Source organism: Chelonoidis abingdonii, chromosome 2 (genome assembly GCF_003597395.2).
Source record: "Chelonoidis abingdonii isolate Lonesome George chromosome 2, CheloAbing_2.0, whole genome shotgun sequence".
Taxonomy (NCBI): domain Eukaryota; kingdom Metazoa; phylum Chordata; order Testudines; family Testudinidae; genus Chelonoidis; species Chelonoidis abingdonii.
In genome coordinates, this window is record NC_133770.1 from 104,527,986 (window position 1) to 104,546,748 (window position 18,763).

At 39.5% G+C, this 18,763-nt stretch overlaps 2 protein-coding genes across 5 annotated transcripts in view; one reads left to right on the plus strand and one right to left on the minus strand.

Annotated features, from left to right (window-relative positions):
• CNTNAP2 (contactin associated protein 2) overlaps positions 1-18,763 on the plus strand; it is a 2,322,964-nt gene that overhangs the window by 1,932,014 nt on the left and 372,187 nt on the right. The gene's annotated exons all lie outside the window — the stretch shown is intronic.
• The window catches only part of EZH2 (enhancer of zeste 2 polycomb repressive complex 2 subunit), an 86,850-nt gene that overhangs the window by 9,819 nt on the left and 58,268 nt on the right, over positions 1-18,763 (minus strand). For all 4 annotated transcript variants that reach the window (XM_032782097.2, XM_032782096.2, XM_032782098.2 and 1 more), the window contains 7 exons: positions 18,264-18,366; positions 16,962-17,125; positions 9,408-9,499; positions 7,579-7,819; positions 6,985-7,154; positions 6,511-6,605; positions 298-338 (listed from right to left, as the gene is read on the minus strand). In XM_032782097.2, the coding sequence (XP_032637988.1) occupies positions 298-338; positions 6,511-6,605; positions 6,985-7,154; positions 7,579-7,819; positions 9,408-9,499; positions 16,962-17,125; positions 18,264-18,366 (906 nt within the window). The remainder of the gene's footprint in view (positions 1-297; positions 339-6,510; positions 6,606-6,984; positions 7,155-7,578; positions 7,820-9,407; positions 9,500-16,961; positions 17,126-18,263; positions 18,367-18,763) is intronic.

Sequence of the window (18,763 nt, forward strand, 5' to 3'; positions counted from 1 at the left end):
GTTGTGCTGTGTTATTTGCACTATAACAAGGCCTGCCTAATGTGTTATGAATTCATTGCCTCCTTCCTATTTAGTTTTATTTTCTTTTAAAATATGCAAAGCTTTTTCTGAACAGCTGCATAAACAATGTGGAATATCCTCTGTCCCTGCTATATCAGTAATGTATGGTTACTATCCTTCAGTCTCCTTGTGACCCCTGACTCCCCATGAAAAGTATAAAATGGCCTAACATCATTCAGAAAACATTAGTAGGATCTTAAAAATTCAGGACATAAAGTTGAATGGAAAGATGCTAACCCTTTTTCAGCTGTATCTTTCTGCAATGAGCAGCCCACAACCTGCAAAAACACAAAACAAACAAGAAGGTTGACAGGAACTCCTCCTGTACTGGGCTGGCGAATGTAGCTGCAGTTCTAGGTACCTACAAAATCACTTAACTGGGAAAGTCTTCTGTAACAAGAATTCCTAAACCTTCTACATCAAAGTTTTACAGAAGAACCTCCACACTAGCCCAGTTTACTGCTAAAATCTGGTGACATCAATGTGCTGGAGGCGATTTACAGTCTACTAAAAATTATGTTAGAAACCAGTGTTTTTAATTTTGCTTTAAAGCTGAAGTTCCAAGATATTGTTTCTTTAGCAGTTAAAACTTATTGAACTACCAACTTTCACTATAATAAAAAGTTAAATCATTTGCAGCCAGGATTTCCTACATTTATATTCCCAAGGAGTTAATTCATACGTTTAAATACCGACATTAAATTTCTATTGTTTGTGACTATGGGTGACAGTCTGTATAGATCTCCTGCTTCTGTATAGATCTCCATTTTTAGAGAGTTAATTAATGTAACTGGTCCATGTAATGCAGAGTGTTGTGTGCAGTGAGAAATTCTCACGGTAGATTCAAATGTTTAAGGAACAGAACCATGAATCTGCATTTCTTTCCAATGACTACAAACACCCAGAAGTTCTTCTTTCAAAGCTTAGATACATTTAAATATATGTTTAACCAAATAGGAATTTCTACCTGTTAATTTCCTTTCTGCATAGCATTACGTCAATTTGGATTCTGATGGATTACTGCTTTTTCCTCCTGTGTACCCAACAGCTTTAACCAAATGCAACATGATTAAACATTAAATGTGTGTTAACCTGTTCTCCATCCAATTCAGTAGACTCTTGTCAAGGTAACTATGAGACTCAAGAGTTCAGGTTCTTAATTTCTTCAGATTTATAACTTTTCTTTAAAAAAAAAAAAAAAAAGTTATACAAAACAGATTTAATTCCTTCTCAAGGTGGGTCACTCCAAGCGGGTATAATACTGAAGTAAAAGGATATAAACAGGTAAAAATTCCTATATCTGCACTGTATTACTTCAATTAAGAGACACAGAACCTCTCTAGAACTCTGCTTCCCAACTACTTGAAGGGAGAAATAAGATTTCAAGTTAGAAAATTTAATGTACCTCACATGATTTTGTTACATTTCGCCAAACACTGCAGACAAGTTAAAAGTAGAAAGGACTACACAACTGAACAATACTTCCGCCACAGAAGCTTTCCTTCTTTTGGCCCAAGATGACAATATGGATTAGTAGTATGCCAAATTCCCTACCGGTAATGGAAGATTTTCATAGATAAGACTCATGAATGCACAACTTAAATCAGACCTTTGATCATTACAAAGTGTCTATGAATTAAGTACTTCTCCAATTCTAACAAAGGAACATACCGTATATACTCGTTCATTAGCCTGTTCGTTTATAAGCTGACCCCGCCTCTCCCCGCAATATGGTTAGGTAAAAATAGAAAAAACTATATGACGCTTTCATAAGCTGACCCTGTATTTCAGGGGTTGGCAAACTTTGGCTCCTGGCCTGTTAGGGTAAGCCGCTAGCAGGCCTGGACGTTTTGTTTACTTGGAGAGTCTGCAGGCACAGAGCCCCTCAGTCCCTTAATGTCTGCAGTTTGCCACTCCCATTGGCTGGGAACAGCAAACCGTGGCCACAGGGAGCCGAGGGACTCCATGCTTGCAGATGCTCCAGGTAAACAATGTATTAAATACTCAATTCAATGATTCCATAGAGTTTAAAATCATCAAATTTTGGTGTAAACCCATTTATAAGCTGACCCCCACTCTTTGATGCATCACTTTTTTACAAAAAATATTCAGTTTCTGAACAAGTGTATACGGTACTAATGTCCTGCAAAGGTCCTTTCTAAGGGCGCATTAGATTTCATAGAAAATTTGGCAAGGAGATGAATTAAAATGGAAGATTAACACTTTGGCCAAGAAGATCAGAAAAAAATAACTTTACGTGGTAGAAAATTAGATATGGAAGTTGTGATGAATTATGCCAGCTCACTGACTCTTCTGAAGGACACATGGGCCACCAAAACAGTACTTTGAAAGTTAAGGATTAAAGGTATATTGTGGCCATGAGTTCAGAGGGGGAATTAAAGATGACATTTAGGGACCAATTGAACACTTCAACATGGGCCAACTGGGATAACCAGAGGTCTGACTAGTGCTCTTTGATATTGGTGACGGGTGGCAACATAAACCCTAAGATTAGCATAGTGGCTTTCAGAAACTGAATGACTAAGAGGTAGAAGGTTGCCTGGAAGCACTTTAATGGCCTCAATGAGTGACATACTGGGGCTAGGACAAGTGGTGGGGGTGAGAGATTTCTCACCAATAATTCTATTTGTTATCTCTTCTCCCATCCTACTCAGCAACAGAAGACAATGTTGAATTTTCAACTACCAGGAAGCGAAGAGACAAAAGTGTCAAGTGGGAGATTTCCACAGCAAAGTAGTAGTAGGATAGTATAAAATAGAGGAACTTCAAGTGATGTTTCCCATGGGATGTAGGATGGAATAAATACTGGACCATGACAAAAACAATTACTAGTGAGTAATTTCCTCTTACTGTACCTCATCTGGCTTGATGTTTGCAACACTTCTCCCATTCTCCCCAGTAATAGTCAGGAAGTGTTGCAAACATCAAGCCAGATGAGGTAGGCTTACCAAGAAGTGGTACTTGGAGAATCTTTCAGGCAAGAGCAATTTCAGTATATAAATACATGTTGGAAGCATTCACAAGCGTTGTTCCTAAATCCAGGTATCAGGAACAATAGGCCAATTACTGATGTCGGATCTCCAACAAAGTGGGAGACAAACTGATCTCTACATCTGGTTCCTGCCTGCCTGCACATTTAATAACTGAATGCTTCTGGGTTATGTTCACTTCTGATTACTGAAATCGTTTGTCAAATATGTTGACCTTTCTGGCTAAAAATCCAGAAGATGCTGACATCAACCGGATAGCAGCTATAGACATTTCTGGGGAAACTGCTAAAATCTGTCCCCAGTAAAGGCATGAGGACAACACTGAATCTGTCTCCAGTTTAGAAATGAAAATTCAACTGGTATATGTAGTTAGATCTGTTGGAAAAGTAGGTTTTTGCTTTTCTGCTTTTGTTCTCATTAGACTCCTTAAAGATGCTATGTCTAGACTCGGTCTAAAGATGCAGCCTTTTACAGGGGAATGCAAGTAATTTGGGTCAAGACATCAGCCACACTGCTTGCCAGGCCACGATGATACTTAAGATGCCTTTGGACAAGATCCTCAGTATCCCTGGCAGAATAATATAGAAAAGCTATAGCTAGGTGCTGTGAAAAACCCTGAAGAATAAGGACACAAAGAAGAACTGACATGAAATCTATCTGGATAGAAAATCATCAAGAATATTTCTTCATTTAAATTAGTCTAAGAAATGAAGTCAAGCCCTATTTAATGAGGGAAAACTCATTACAGCTGATTATTAATCCGGTGAGATCAGAGGGAGATTGATAATTATTTCATTCATTATCAACTAGATATGGATGTAAGCACATGAGAATGAATGACTAAAGTACCAATTTCTCTCCTCTCAGCAAATGGTCACATTCTTTTGAGTTGGTGGAATTGTTGCTCTTTAATAAAGTGTTAAACTGGTTGTCTCTTATACAGAGCTGTCTTCTTGGTTTAATTAGTAAGAATAGTTTTTACAAACTGTTGGGCTGCAGAGATGGTACATAAAAAGACACCTCAGGATAACTGAAGTTATTAGGCCCCTACAACAGAGGTGTAAAAAAAAGTTTTCCTCTCTCTTTAGCACAGCATTATCAGAAATCTAAAAGACTTTGGCATAGTAAGGAGAAAAGGAAACTGCTCTTAGCAATGAGCAGGCTGTATTTCCTACTAGGCTTTCTATTCTTTAAGCAGACTGGGATGCTAAGATGGTGTGGGAATCCAAAGCTGCAGGAAGTTAAGTTTGGTAGTGCTCATGTGGAGTAAACAACAGCAATTTAGCTTGCAAGACAGTTTCAGCATATTGGTAAAGAGGCCACCCAGACTGAACAGAAAGCCTAATGAAAAAGTGCTACCAAGTCAGGTAGGAAAGATGTTACAAAGGCTCTTAACTGAGCCTGCTGCTGCTTTTTCTCCTCCAGAAGGATGGTGCCTGTGAATGTAGGAAGCCACTATGAATTGTTCTTCAGGCTCTCTCCTGTCTTCTGGCAGAAGGGAACTGGAATGTGCAGCAGGCTCTGGAGAGCCTGCAATGGAAGCCATGTCCCAAAATTAGGAGAGTCAGAGAAAGGTTGTTCAACACAATTTAAGCAGTCTGGCTCCAGTACAGTACATTCAGACTGGAAACAACATAAACAACACTTTCTACCTCTTCAGAGTGTTTCAGCCACTTGTAAACCTCTAACTGCATCTCTCCCAAGAAGGCAGAGAAACAAGAAAACCATCATGAACAAGTGTGACAATATTGTTTTGCTTTACTCAAGACGCTTCTTACATAGGAGGAAAAGTAACCCATTAGTCTTTGAGCTGACATAGTAAAATGCAGAATCCAATGAGATGGTGTAAAAGCATTAAAGACACCCTGAAATCACTTATCACTGACACACTGGCGACCAGTCAGAAAGAACACATTGGTGTATAGCACTTCCCCACCCAATGAACCAGAACAACAAAGAAAACCAGAATGCAAAGCTAACAACATTCCTAGACAGAGCTGCCAACTGTCCAGTTTGGCTGGACAATTTCAGATTTTGAAAATCTTGCCCACCAAATGCCTCAGGACAGTTGAGAGCTATAGCAGAGGGAGCAATGGTACTATTGCGATCTGAACAGAGCAGGACCGCTTCTAGCTGCTCACTGACCCCCTTTTCTACCCTGGTTTGATTGTGTCTCTACACTACAAGCAGTCAGTTCATTTTATCACTCTTGCAGCTTCTGCACAAAGATCAATGAAAGGCTCTCCTTGAGCAAGAAGACTATGAAACAGGTAGACAGAAGCCAGGAAAGTAATAGGGATTAATTGCTGGAAAAAGTAGGGGGAGGGGAGAAACAGGCAGCCATTCAGGAAATATCACTTACTTATATCAATAAACATAGATAAGTTGCCGTATTATTTTTGTCTTGTACTGGAACTTTAGTAGACTCCTAGCATGGTTCTTCAATTAAGTATTTAGTTGGTAAATAAGCCGGAATGTCTGAGTCCATGTAGGGGATCAAGAATTGTTTTGCTTTTAAAGGGAGGATGTGTCTTACTTTTCCAGCATATCACAGGTTATTGCTTGTTTGAAGCATTACATTTTACCATATGGACAAAATCTCCATACTAATTTGCAGAACATCTTCTATTCACTACTGATTCAGACTATTATTGGGAAATGACATTATAGTCACATGACTTCATTGCTGAAGTGTTATTTCTTAAAAAAATACCTCAAGGAATGTTGCCCAAAAATAATCTACTAAGTGGTAGTATCTCCTTTTTTTTTTTTTTTTAATTCAACAAAACCTAACCTATTCTACACCAATGTGAATTTTTGATTATTCTAACATTGTCTGGAATAATGTGAATCTAACCCTAACTTGAATTTACTTGTTGCAATAAGCCTATAAGCACCTGTGAAAAACTTGACTATTTATAAAGGTAGAACAGGGGTTTGTTTTGTTTTTGAGAAATTGGACCATTTTGTTTCACTGATGTTCTTTGAAAGCAAAGGAACAAGGAGAAGAAATAAGCAGCCTTTTCTTTCAAAGACCTTACTTGTATACTGCTGGTTCAATAAGTCTCCTTTGGCAATGGTTCTCAGCCAAGGGTCAGTGGGTCCATCAAGGAGGGCTGGCATTAGATTGCTGGGTCCCAGAGCAAAAGGCCAAAGCCCCATCTCATGGGGCTGAAGCTTGGGGTCCCACGCCGACAGCTGCAGTTGAAGCCCTGGCAACCTAGCTTCATGGGGTCCCCGGTTGCATGGGGCCCCAGACAGTTGTCCTCCTTGCTACCCCTTAACACTGGTCCTGGCTTTTATGTGCATAAAAACAGTTATGGCACAAGTGGGGAGTTGTTATAGCATGTTGGGGGAGCTCAGAAAGAAAAAAGGTTGAGAACCCCTGTCCTATGGGTTATCATGTTTAGCTTCTAAGGTTATTTATTAACAGATTTACCTGTGCTTCCTCTTCTTCTTTCTTGGAGGAGTATCAACATCTTCAGCAGGAACTGGAGCAATAATACTAGATTCTTTTACTCTAAACTCATACACCTAGCAAGAGATACCATAACATATATCTCACTGATAGAAAATGAAGCTTTCTATTATGTTAGAATGATTTCCTCCAACACCTTACAAATTATAACAAGCCACAAAATTTCTTCTCTTTATAGATATGTCTCTTATTTTATCTGATTTGATCTTAAATGATCAACTAAAAATAGCTGTGTATTTTAAACTGTATGAGACATTCAAATCACTAAAATTCATTGTACAAATTTTTAAAAATCAGAAAAGACAGGGTTCTCAGGAAAACCAAGTTGGTTAATAAATTCTCTTATAATAAGAATAAGAATGAGTATTAACATATTTTCTATCCAGTTTTAGAAATTGCATGCTGCCACCTAAATAAGCAATTTTCACTTCTTACCTGCCTGCATGTTTTGGTCCCAATTAATCTAGCAATTGCACAGAAGTTGTCATAGTAGGTGCCAATGAGAACTCTGAACATCGAGGCTTCTGCACCACTCCATTCCACATTCTCAGGAGGCTCAATATTTGGCTTCATCTTTATTGGTGTCTGACACCTGGAATTTGCCTCTGCAACATCAAGAGCACTCAATTTAAGTTTCCATGACTCTTAAAAACATCAAGTTATGTGAACTGTAACAGAACAAAGTCCTGTTTTTTTTTGTTTTTTTTGTTTTTTTAAAGTGAGAAGACACCACATACAGAAATTTTAACACATCTACAGACAGAAGCTATAATCAGACAGTGGGAAGAATTCAGGTAGCACAGTCTAGCTTCTGAAAAGTATTCAGGAGACAGTGCTGAACAAATGAAGTTATTCTGAACTTTCATTATAAGGCTCTCTGTGATAAAGATACCATCCCATATCTTCTAAGTAAATTAAAAGTCCAAATATACCCCAAAATATGTGGCTTCTAAGGTTGCTTAATTATGGTTTGAGACCTCTCCTCACAAATCACAATTCATTTCCTATTAAAGCATTGACTGGCCTCACCAGAAGAACTAGATGTTTCGTCTTTCTTCTCTTCTTCCTCTTTATCATTATTTTCACCTCCAGTTTCTGCTCCTGCTTCCCTGTCACTATCTGTGTCCTTTGATTCCAACACATTTATTGTTGGTGTGCTAGGCCTGCTGGTGTTATTTGGAAGTCTTCCTCTTCGGCGGCCACCTGGGCGCTTTGGTGGCGTCTTTATTCGCTCAGCAGTCAGTGCAGCTGCAAACTCCTTTGCCCCTTCCTAAATAAAGAATAAGAGTCTTCAGTACGTGAGTTTGAAATGTTTTAATTTGAGGAGGAGGGAGGTGAGAATGGATCACTAGTTACTTAAAGCCAAAGCTTGCATAATTTACACAGCAGGTTTCAGATAAAATAACTATTTACATATCTTAATATAAATCTAAAAATGTTTATCTACAATGCTTTTCAGTCGTCTCATGTTCATGATCTTTACTGTGTGCATCAATAAAGTACACAGAGTTTGAGATCTCAATTTTCTTAGCTTTGATATTAGTACCAAAATTCTATTTTCACTTAAAGAAATGAAAAAAACACTTTCATCTTTGATGATGGACAAATAAAAATTATCCAGCATAAAGTCCATTGCCAAAAACAGAAATGTTGGGAACTGTTAAGGCGTTATAGCTAAAACAGGTCTGGTATGACAGGGAAAGATGAATACAGCATAGTATTTTCTCTCATTTTCTTTGAGATGGATATGATTGAGAGAATGCATGGCAGGCCTGCACAACATGCGGCCCACTGTGCGACCCGCAGGCAAGTGCTCCAACCACCCTAATGGCCAGAACTGCACGTCTGTCTCCCGCTTCTCCCACCTGGTGTACAGCAGGTGCATCACTTCTAGGACCCGCTGAGGTGGGAAGCTCTGGCCACAAGGCAGAACCAGAAGTGCTGAGCGAGGGGAGGGTCGCCCGGCCTGGACTTGAGGCGTAACTCGGGGGGGCGGGGGGGGGAGAGAAACTGGGCCGAGACATCCCCCCACAAATACTCCCTTTGGTTGGGGGCAGGGCGGCTACTGCGCTGGTTGGTCCTAGGGCGGCCTCCATAGAGATTGGGGGCGGGTGGGTTTGAACTGTCTGTGGGTGGCCAGGAAATCCCCAGGGGAGAGGTTAGGTGGGTGTGGGGCCTGCCCTGCCCCGACTGTTGCTGTATCCTATGTACCCAAGCCCCAGATCCCAGCCCTGGGGAGGGGGAGAGGCAAGGAGGTGCTGACAAGACTGCAGGCACCGTGTTCTGGGCCTGCGCCAGCTGCCCTGCCACTACTACAAGCAGCAACACATAGCCTCCCCCTCCCCGCCCCCCCTGCAACCTGGAGAGTGAGGCAGCAAGTACCCCCTCCAGGTGCCCTTCCCAGTACACTCTCAAACCCCTCCCACACCCCCCAAATACTCCCTCCCAGTACACACAGACACACACCCCTCCAGCTCCCCCTTCAGCTGTGTCCTGAAATATGGTAACCCTATACTGTTAGAGGTACATACTTTCGTATGAAATAATTCAACTTCCCAATCTGAACTTTGGCCTGGTCACTGGAGTCACTATCCTTACTTTTGTGAAAAGTGCTATGAAAGCTTTGACTGCAAGTTGCTAGCACCTAAATTTTACATCTTCATTAGCACAGTATCTCCTAACACCATGTGGGACATTAGTCATCAACAGCGTTTCCTACAGCACTGCATATTGTCTTGACTGGATTCATTTGACTACAAGCTTAACCTTTTTCAACACTTGATTTTTATTTTTTGCTAAATAGAAAGTACAAAAAAACTCCCAACTCTCTATCTACCCAATGAAATAAGTTCTCTTACCAGATGCTGATAACAATGCTGTCCACACGGTTTATTATCTAAGGCTGTTTCTGTATTCTTCCGCTTGTAAGTGTTAGGAGTTGCGTGGAATGCTGTAAAATAAAAATATTTCTCAAGTATTTTTAAATGTGTTTCATGAACAAATACTTGCAAAACTGAAAATTTATCTGAATTTCACCAAAACTGGCCTGATGGCAACCATGGTAACAGTGAAAGAAAAACCTAAATGGCATTTTATTTACCATTTTAAAAAAAATAAAAAAAGAATGGGCAAGTAAAATTGTGCAAAGCTGATAACTTATAGTATGTGTTTCCACCTATTCAGATCACCATCTTAAGTAAAAATGATTACCCTTTACACATACACACCCCCCAGGGGCAAGGTCCTGGGTTAGTTTTGTTTCCCCTGCCCTCTTTCAGACAAAGCACTGGTACTACCAGTGGGAGTCAAACTTCTTATTCAGGGACTTTCCATCAAGAACATGCTCCTTCCTGCTTCAAGACCAGGACAAATAATGGCTGACACTTAAGTAATCAATCCTGAATTTTGCAATTATCAAAGATCTAATTTACATTAAACATTTGGAACTTTAAAAAGTGGGAGCAAATTTTTACTATACCCACTTCCAGGCCACTTCACACTGCTCTGAAAGTGTAAATATGCCTTAGTGTAAATGAGACTTCAGCGTTCACATAGATGCAAAATGAGATTTAATAATTCCCTTAACTGTTCCTTTGATGTCCAAAAACCACCTCAAAAGAACTCTTCACCGCATAAAAATACAATAAAAAAACAACCCCTTTCGAATATCTTGACTTTCCTCTTTTTGCTGTAAGATCCTAAGTAGTGTGGGAAACTTGCAGTTACACTGTCAATAGAACGTGTGTTCTAAATTATGCAGGTGCTTTTGAAAATTCCACATGCAGCCTGATGGTTATTCAATTAGTTCTCGGGTATTTGAGAGGAAAACTGAAATGACCTAACGTTTCCAATTTCTTTTTAAGAGGGTGTGCATGAAGATTAAATACCATCTCTGAGGTCATCTTTATACATCATAAAAAAAGCAATGAAGAACACACTTTTGTTCTGTGGTTCATCGTCAATATTTCAAGAGACATTCATATGATCATTTGTTCAAAAGATACTTAGCCCTCTTAACCACAGATCAGGGTCACCATGGAAGCATAATCTAGATAAGCTACCTCATGGATATCTTCTGTATTAGCTACGCCTGAACTGAACAAATATAGCCAGGAAGAAAGATAAAAATCAACTCCTTTTCAGAGGAATCCAATGACAGAGGGGAAAAAAATTGGTAAGAAACTGAATGTCACTTATATTTCCAGTGGGCTATTATACACAATGAAGAAAACAAATAGAGCGAGAATCAGGCTCTGAAAGGATAACTAGCCTCAATTTAACCTCTAGTATACATTGACTAATATTTATTTTTAAGGCTATTAAAGATCTTCTACAATTTTGCCATATTAACATAACTGCAGTGTTTACATTTCTCCCTCAATTTAGTATAGGGAAAATCTGAACAACATGAATTATTTTCAAGCAGCAATAGTTAAAATGTAAAAGCAACTGCTGTGCATTCACAAGATTGTATGTCAAGTCTCAACGGTAAGCAGTTTAATTCCATAGTGAAAATCTGATACTCAGATTGCACAATTCTGAAGCACAAAAGATAACAAATTTTAGACTATGGTAGTACACCTCTACTCCGATATAATGCTGTCCTCGGGAGCCAAAACAATCTTACCGCGTTATAGGTGAAACCGCGTTTTAATCGAACTTACTTTGATCCGCTGGAGTGCGCAGCCCTGCTTCCCCTGGAGCACTGCTTTACTGCGTTATATCCGAATTCATGTTATATTGGGTTAGAGGTGTACATACAGCAAAATATGGAGAAGAGTTTGAACTCAATATCACAAAGACTGAAACACTAAACATGCTGAGCCAGATCCTCAGCTGATGTAAATCGATAGCTCCAAAGACTAACACAGACCTGCACCAATTTACACCAGGACCTGCTATCCTCTTTGAAATTAGTGTAGTTCTAGGGTTCTTTTTAATCCCACAACCTAAAAGGAACTGGTATATTTGGTTCCAATTTAAACCTAATAGTTACCAATAAAGCCCAGTTGAGACTTAATAAGTACAATTTAAAAAAATAGTAATAATAATGGAGGGCAAGGGAGAGAGAACATTCATGAGACTCAAGACTGTTCCCAAATACTTTGTATTGCTCCACGTAGGCTTTGTAATCTGATGTCTGAAATTGTGATTCTTAAGCACCATAAGTCTTTACATTGCTTTATAATATCAAAAAAATATTAACAATACTATTTTGGTTAAAAAAAATTTTACCACCAGGAGTCCCAAATATGTTAAATAACTCCTTACCAAACACTATATTTAGAAGTAATAGCTGCATTGTTGAACTCTCAGTTACTAGGAAGTGCCAAAGTTCAGGATAAATGCACAACTTCAGCTCTGCCACCTTTAAAGTATGCATTATACTTAACTTTACCATTTCTTTTTTCCCTACATTGAAGTTTATAGCTTTAATATTGTATGTAGTTTCTGGAATGTATGCATGTATTCTACACCTATACATCCTTGATGTTTTGTACATTAAATACATGAAATATACACTCACTCAAAGAAATCTTATACCTCAAAACATTTAATGCCAGAAGTTTTAAACATTATTTTTCAGTTTCTAAAAATAATGAAGGGAAGCAGGAAAACAGAAAGCAGTAACAGAGGAAAAGTAAGTCTTTCAGTATTTAAAATGTTTAGGGCTGAAAATATGGACTTTTTATTGTTCTGAAAGACTTGCTTTCTTCTATATTAACAGTTTCTCCTCTCCTCCCCACAATCCACAAGGAAAATGGCTCTGCAATAATTTGAGAATACAGCTGGGAACACTGGTTGCAAGTGGTATACAAGCCTGTAGCAATCTGCAGAAATCAAAACTATTTTATATGTACCAGTTTCACACGTGAACAATTCCATTATGACGACCTCTTATGGGTATGGCTATATTTGTCCTAAAAATATGTGCCAATAATTTTCTCCCTGGTCTGCACAAAAGCAAATTTAAAAAACGAAACCAAAAAAACCAAATCTCTGCTGTTGTGCTTCTGTTCTATTGCAAACTAGACATTTCAGCATTTTAACACATCACCACGGACATCTGAAAAAGAAGGTGCATCAGGAGTTAACATACAAATACTTTAAAAACTACACCACAAGAATTTTGTCTAGATCAGTCAAAACTGTGTTGGGTATTTTTTATTGCTGTTGGTTGGTTTGGGGGGGGGGGGGCGGGTAGAGGACCCATTCGCATAGAAGGGATGTCAATATTGTGAATGTCATTCTTGCTATAGTAAAAAAAGTTTTTGTTGTTTTTCTCTCCCCAACAGTGGAAGGTTTCAGTTTCCTAGGGATCTAGAGTCCGGAAGTTCATTCCATAGCCGGAACTCTTCAATCAAGATTGCAATCAATCATTCTCCTGGGGTTTTTGATCTGCATTGTCTCCAATTGGCTCATAATCGTCAAGACCTTACTCATTCCTAATATTTATGAAGGTGTAAACGCATAGCCAGTATTTTAGCCTGGAATGTACACTTGTTCTATAAACAAGCTTTTTGGGAAGTTCTCTACACCCAATAATTATCCTTCTTCTAAATTCTATTAGTCCAGACAATTAGGTATAACTACGAGCAAAAGAAGACGGTAATACACGCTGTTCCAGTAATGTCATCACCTGTATATAAAGGGGTACCCAGCTCATCAAGTGTACTTGACGTTTCAAAAGTTAATGATAACTTCTTTCCAGCATTTTACTAGAAATTCAAAATATTTGGATAAAAAACTTGAAACTATATAAAGTGATGCTAGTCTCAATAAGAAGGGGGTCTGGACTGATAAACAGGAGCATTAAAAGAAAAAAAAAAAAAACAGATCAAGTGGATAATTTCCATTCTCTCTCTGATTCTATATGCCATTCCAGACCTTTGCACCTCCCGAAGTAGCATTCTGATTGCTATAAGGTGGAATTAGCACTCCACAATGGGCTCCTCCATTTCCTCCAAAAACTGCATCCGCTGAGGTCTTGACTTCATCCTGCAGTGCTCAGCAAAGGTGTGAAGGTAGCACACAGTGACATTTTAACAGATTGCTATCAGAGATGTATCTGCTTTGTCCAAGAGGCAGCTCATTAATATTGAGTGGACCCTAAACGCTGCCAACACTATTTTCTCACTACTGAAGTAAACTTTGCCAATTAGTTGTTTAGTCCCAATTAAACAAGGTGGATTTGGCTATATGTCCTTTTTTAACACCTTCATATAAAATGAAAGGCTTCAGACAATCTGAATTTCTGGGTTCTTTTCAGATAAATTTTTCAAGTTCTAGTTCCATTCAAACAATGCCATCTTGCTTCCTTCTTGTTACTGGGGATAGGACAAGGAAAGTAGCAAATACATCCTGCTTCTGAAGGAAAGAGGAGGGGAACTTCGTTAAAAAGCATGTGGCGCTACCTTATCCTGATAAAACTATGTAGGGAGGAAGTTTGTAGATAGCAGGTAGGACCAAATTACCTTTTCATTATGGATTGATTACCATTCTCAATTTCTTCAGTCTTAAAAAAAAAAAAAATAACCAAAAAAAAAAACCCTGTGATGCAGTGAGCCCCCCAATGGCACATTATCTGCATGAACCTGAAAGTTTACAGTTCCTGCTGAATTAACTTTCAGTGAGCCAGCATTCATCCCTATGTCCCAACTGTCCTGCAAAAATTCCAGGATAAATGAACTTCCTACACAGCAAAGGAATACCACCTATATTGCCACACTACCTTCCAAATTCTCATACTGCAACGGGATAGATTACACCTCTACTCCAATATAATGTGACCTGATATAATGCAGTAAAAACAGCGCTGGGGGGGGCGGGGCTGTGCACGCCAACAGATCAAAGCGAGTTCAATATAACACAGTTTCACCTATAACGCGGTAAGATATTTTGGCTCTCGAGTACAGCGTTATATTGAGGTAGAGGTGCATTTATCAAGATTAAAATGGTACTGTAGAATATTCTGATGTTTATTTACAGCCATTCCATATCCCTGAAGCAAGTTTGATCACTGTGGTTGACAAAGTCCAATGTGAGGAGATTTATTGCTGGAAGCCAAAATGACAATTGCAGATTCACCCATCCTGTGAACTAGTGTCATTTTGGCCAGTCCTAAATTATGAGGATAATATGTTCTGTGGGCCTGGTTATCTTTTGTAGTACCTTCCTCACCAAGGACCAGAGCGGGAATATCTATATGCCAAGGTAAATTCAACTTTTAGACATCTATTCCCTCAAAACCGAACAGGGAATATGACATTTATTCTCTGAACTTCTGAAAGACTCAAGACATCCTGTTGCTTTGGTATTAATCAGATTGATATGGCAGGGAGGAATTGGGAGAGGCGGTTGAAAAAGGGAGGAGAAGGATCCGGCAGAGCAACTAGTGGGCCGCCCTTGGGCGTCCCATCAAAAATTCTGCTTAGGTCCTACTGGTGGTTTAGGGGGCGCCTGATTTAGACCTCCTTGGGGGCCAGATTGTCTTCGATGAGTCCCTCGACCACGTCTTCTGCTAAAGTCCTGATGTGGCCTAGGCGGGGCGTAAGGACGGTGTGGCTGGGGCCGGAAGGTCCTGCGTTGGGTCATTGGCGTGTGCATACCCAGTGAGCACATTATAATGCGATTGTCCTTCAGACTGTGCAATCTGGGGTCAGTCTTATCTGAGAACAGGCCCTGGCCTTTGAAGGGAAAATCCTGAATAGTTGGCTGTAATTCAGGAGGAAGGCCTGATACCTGGAACCGGGAGATACGCGTCATCGTCACTCCTGACCAGAGTTCTGGCTGCAGAGTCCGCTGCATCTAGAGAGGCTTGGAGGGAGGTTCTCGCTACCTTTTTACCCTCCTCAAGTAGGGCCGTAAATTCTTGACGGGACTCCTGGGGAAGAAGCTCCGTAAACTTCCCCAAGGACACCCACGTGTTAAAGTTATATCTACATAAGAGGGCTTGTTGGTTTGCCACCCTAAGTTGGAGGCCCCCGGCCGAGTATATTTTGCAGCCTAGGAGGTCCATGCACCTAGCCTCCTTTGACTTAGGAGCCGGGGCTTGCTGGCCATAACGCTCCCTTTCGTTCACCAATTGCACCACTAAAGAGCAAGGAGGTGGGTGAACGTACAGATATTCATACCCCTTTAAGGGGACCACATATTTTCTCTCTACTCCCCTTGCTGTAGGTGGAATCGAGGCTGGGGATTGCCAAATGGTGTCCGCATTAGCCTGTATGGTGCGGATAAACAGAAGAGCCACTCTAGTAGGTGTATCAGCCAATACGATGTCCACGACAGGGTCCTCTATTTCAGGCGCCACTCCAGGGGGCGACCCAGCTGACCCACCGAGTGTTGCTAGGGTAAAAATCTTCCAATGAACGTGCACGCAGCACGCACATATCTAATTGGAATCGATATGAGCAAGCACTCAAAGATGAATGGAATTTTCTCTCTAACTCCCGAACTCAGAAAAAAAATTCTTGAGACTGGAAGTTATTGACCCAATCCTTCATGATTTCACCACCCTCAAGTGGGTCATTATCTCAAGACAATTTCTCATTTGGAAGCTACTGGTTAATGAGTCTCTTGACTTGAGTTCACTAACAAGTAACTGTATATTGTACTCCCCTCAGTGTCAAATTCAGACAGTCCAAAATCCTTTGCACTCATTCTCTAGTTGCTTCACACATTCTGGGTCTCTGGCTTCAGGATGAGGAAATAAAAGAACCATTCCTCTGATGGTACTCGGGGAAGTCCTTTATTGTTCCCACTTGGAAATGGAAACTGACTGTCTCTCAACACTTTGTTAAAAGATTTCTTCAAAAGGTATGGGCAATACGAATTATAAGTGAATAGGGCATCATTTATGAATGATTTCTAGGATACACCTGTCTAAAAATAATTCCACTCCATAAGACTAAGTGGGCTAGAAGTAACCTCTGGTGTGGTCTGAGAAAAGAACAAAAGAATAAAGCAGTTCACGGATATTCATTTCCCCTGCTGAGGACCAAAAAAATCTGAACAGGAAAAGAACAAATCTCTCCAACACACATCTGGTCAGTTTTCAATCTCCCTATGATAAAAAGAGACAAGTATGATAATTTTGGAATAGTATGGGAAACAAATTTTCTCTCTTAAAAAAAAAAAGTAAAAGAGAAACACCACTATAGGCCAGGCACTCTATCAACTTCAAAAATGCAAATGTGAAATCAAACTACACCAAATAATATAGCCAATATTTCAAAGATCAGAAACTATAATTTTCATATCACAATGAAGTTAGCATGTCCATTGTTAGCAGATTTTAGCACATCTATTTTTCTCTTTTCTTATTCTGTATTGTACTCTGTGGCTACTTTAGAGTTTCTTGAGGTCTCATAAAATGAAATATAGATTTACAAAAAGGCTATTGCACTTACGATGTAAGAAGCAGTCATATTTAAAACAGCGCCTACAGAAGAGCGTATGAAAGGAGTGCAGACTCTGCTCCCTCTGAACAGATTTTGCATTTGGTCCATCTATGTTTGGTGTGCACTCAGGAGGAAGAGCTCCTGGCAGCTGCTGCTCTGTGAGTTCTTTGTATCTTCAAAAAGAAAAGTAAATAAAAGGCATTGCTTATTCTATTCAGAAAGGGTCAAGTTTTGCTGTAATACTACTGTAAATCCAAAGTAACTCCTGATTTTAATGCATTTATTCTGGACTTACTGGTTTAACTAAGAAAAATCTGGCACTAGACACTTACAATAAACTGTCTGCTAAAAAACAGTTGTTCTACAATATTTAACTTGGAAAAAATGTGAAGTTAAGTTAACTTTGGTCTGTGATACTACAGCTTAAGTCAAAAGCCAAATTACTTAAATCAAATGTTACGTAAAGTATATCAGTAAAGGCTACGTTCAAAGGCATGACTAAGTAACTCTGTACTTATTAATCCTGAAGCAGGGCGAGGGGGGGATGAGAATCACAGGAGAGGGATGTATTTACTTTTCAAAAATGTTCTTTCCACAAATGCTTCCACCAGCCCCATTGCCCCCCACCCCCTCCCCAAAAAAAAGGATCACTGAAACAAAGCATTTCCTCTTTCCTTCATCATACCAAGAGGACAATCTATACCCATATAAAAGTGATTTCTGGCTGCTTATAGGGAAGGCTAACAATAATAAATAATACCACCACCTCTTTTATATAGCACTTTTAACTTGTAGATCACAAAATGTTTTACAAACAAGGTCAGTAACCATATCCTGATTTGACAGCTCTCATCTAAGGTCACCCAGTAGGCTGGACCAAAGCCAGGAATAGAACTAGGTCTCCCGAGTCCCAGTTCAGTGCTCTATCCACTAGGTCACACTGTCTCCCTTATGTCTGAAATAGCCACCCTTCAAGTATCACCTACATAAACCATACAGCTGTAGTCAGTTTATTTATAACTTCCCAATCTTGGGGCTAGAGTGATCAGATCCTACTCAAAACATCAATAAACTTCAATACAGTAGAACTCAATTTATCTGAGACTCCATTATCCACCTCTGCCATATTATCTGAGCCAAGTTCCATCCATTCTCTGGATTATCCAAATTTTTGTTTATTCATCTGGCTCTGGTCCCAATAAAAAAAAATCGGATAAATGGGGTTCCACTGTAGCTCTTTTCTAGACAGTACAGAAATCCAAGTACCATATTATGCAGCGTACCAACACCTCTTAAGAAATCAAATCTTACTTCTCCTTCAATTCCTCTGCTGTACCCTTATCCGGAAACATCGAGGAAATGGCTTCAAATATCTTGTCAGAAGGAAACTTCCGAGGTGGATGGCTCTCTTTGTCTGCACAGAGAAGCAGACAAAGAAATATGAAGACTAATAGGAAATATTTTCTGAAAAACATTGTGCTCCTTTGGTATTTCACACAGTAGCTTTATAAATGTTAAACTACTTGTAAATTTACTGTTTATACCAATATTTGAGGACAAAAAAAGCTGACCAAGAACCTACATTACAAAGCAAAGAAAGAATTAGCACTTCGAAAATCTGACGCTTTCGGTTTATAATTACAGAGAAGTCAGATTAAGGAGTTTAAAATGATTTTTCCTACCAACAGGTTCTTCTGGACAAATGATAAATTATGTTATTTTGCCATCAGCAGTCATTCACGTAACTGCTTGATGAATGGTGCTTTCTTCCTCAGTAAAATACTGCACCACTGTATCCTTCAATGACAGTG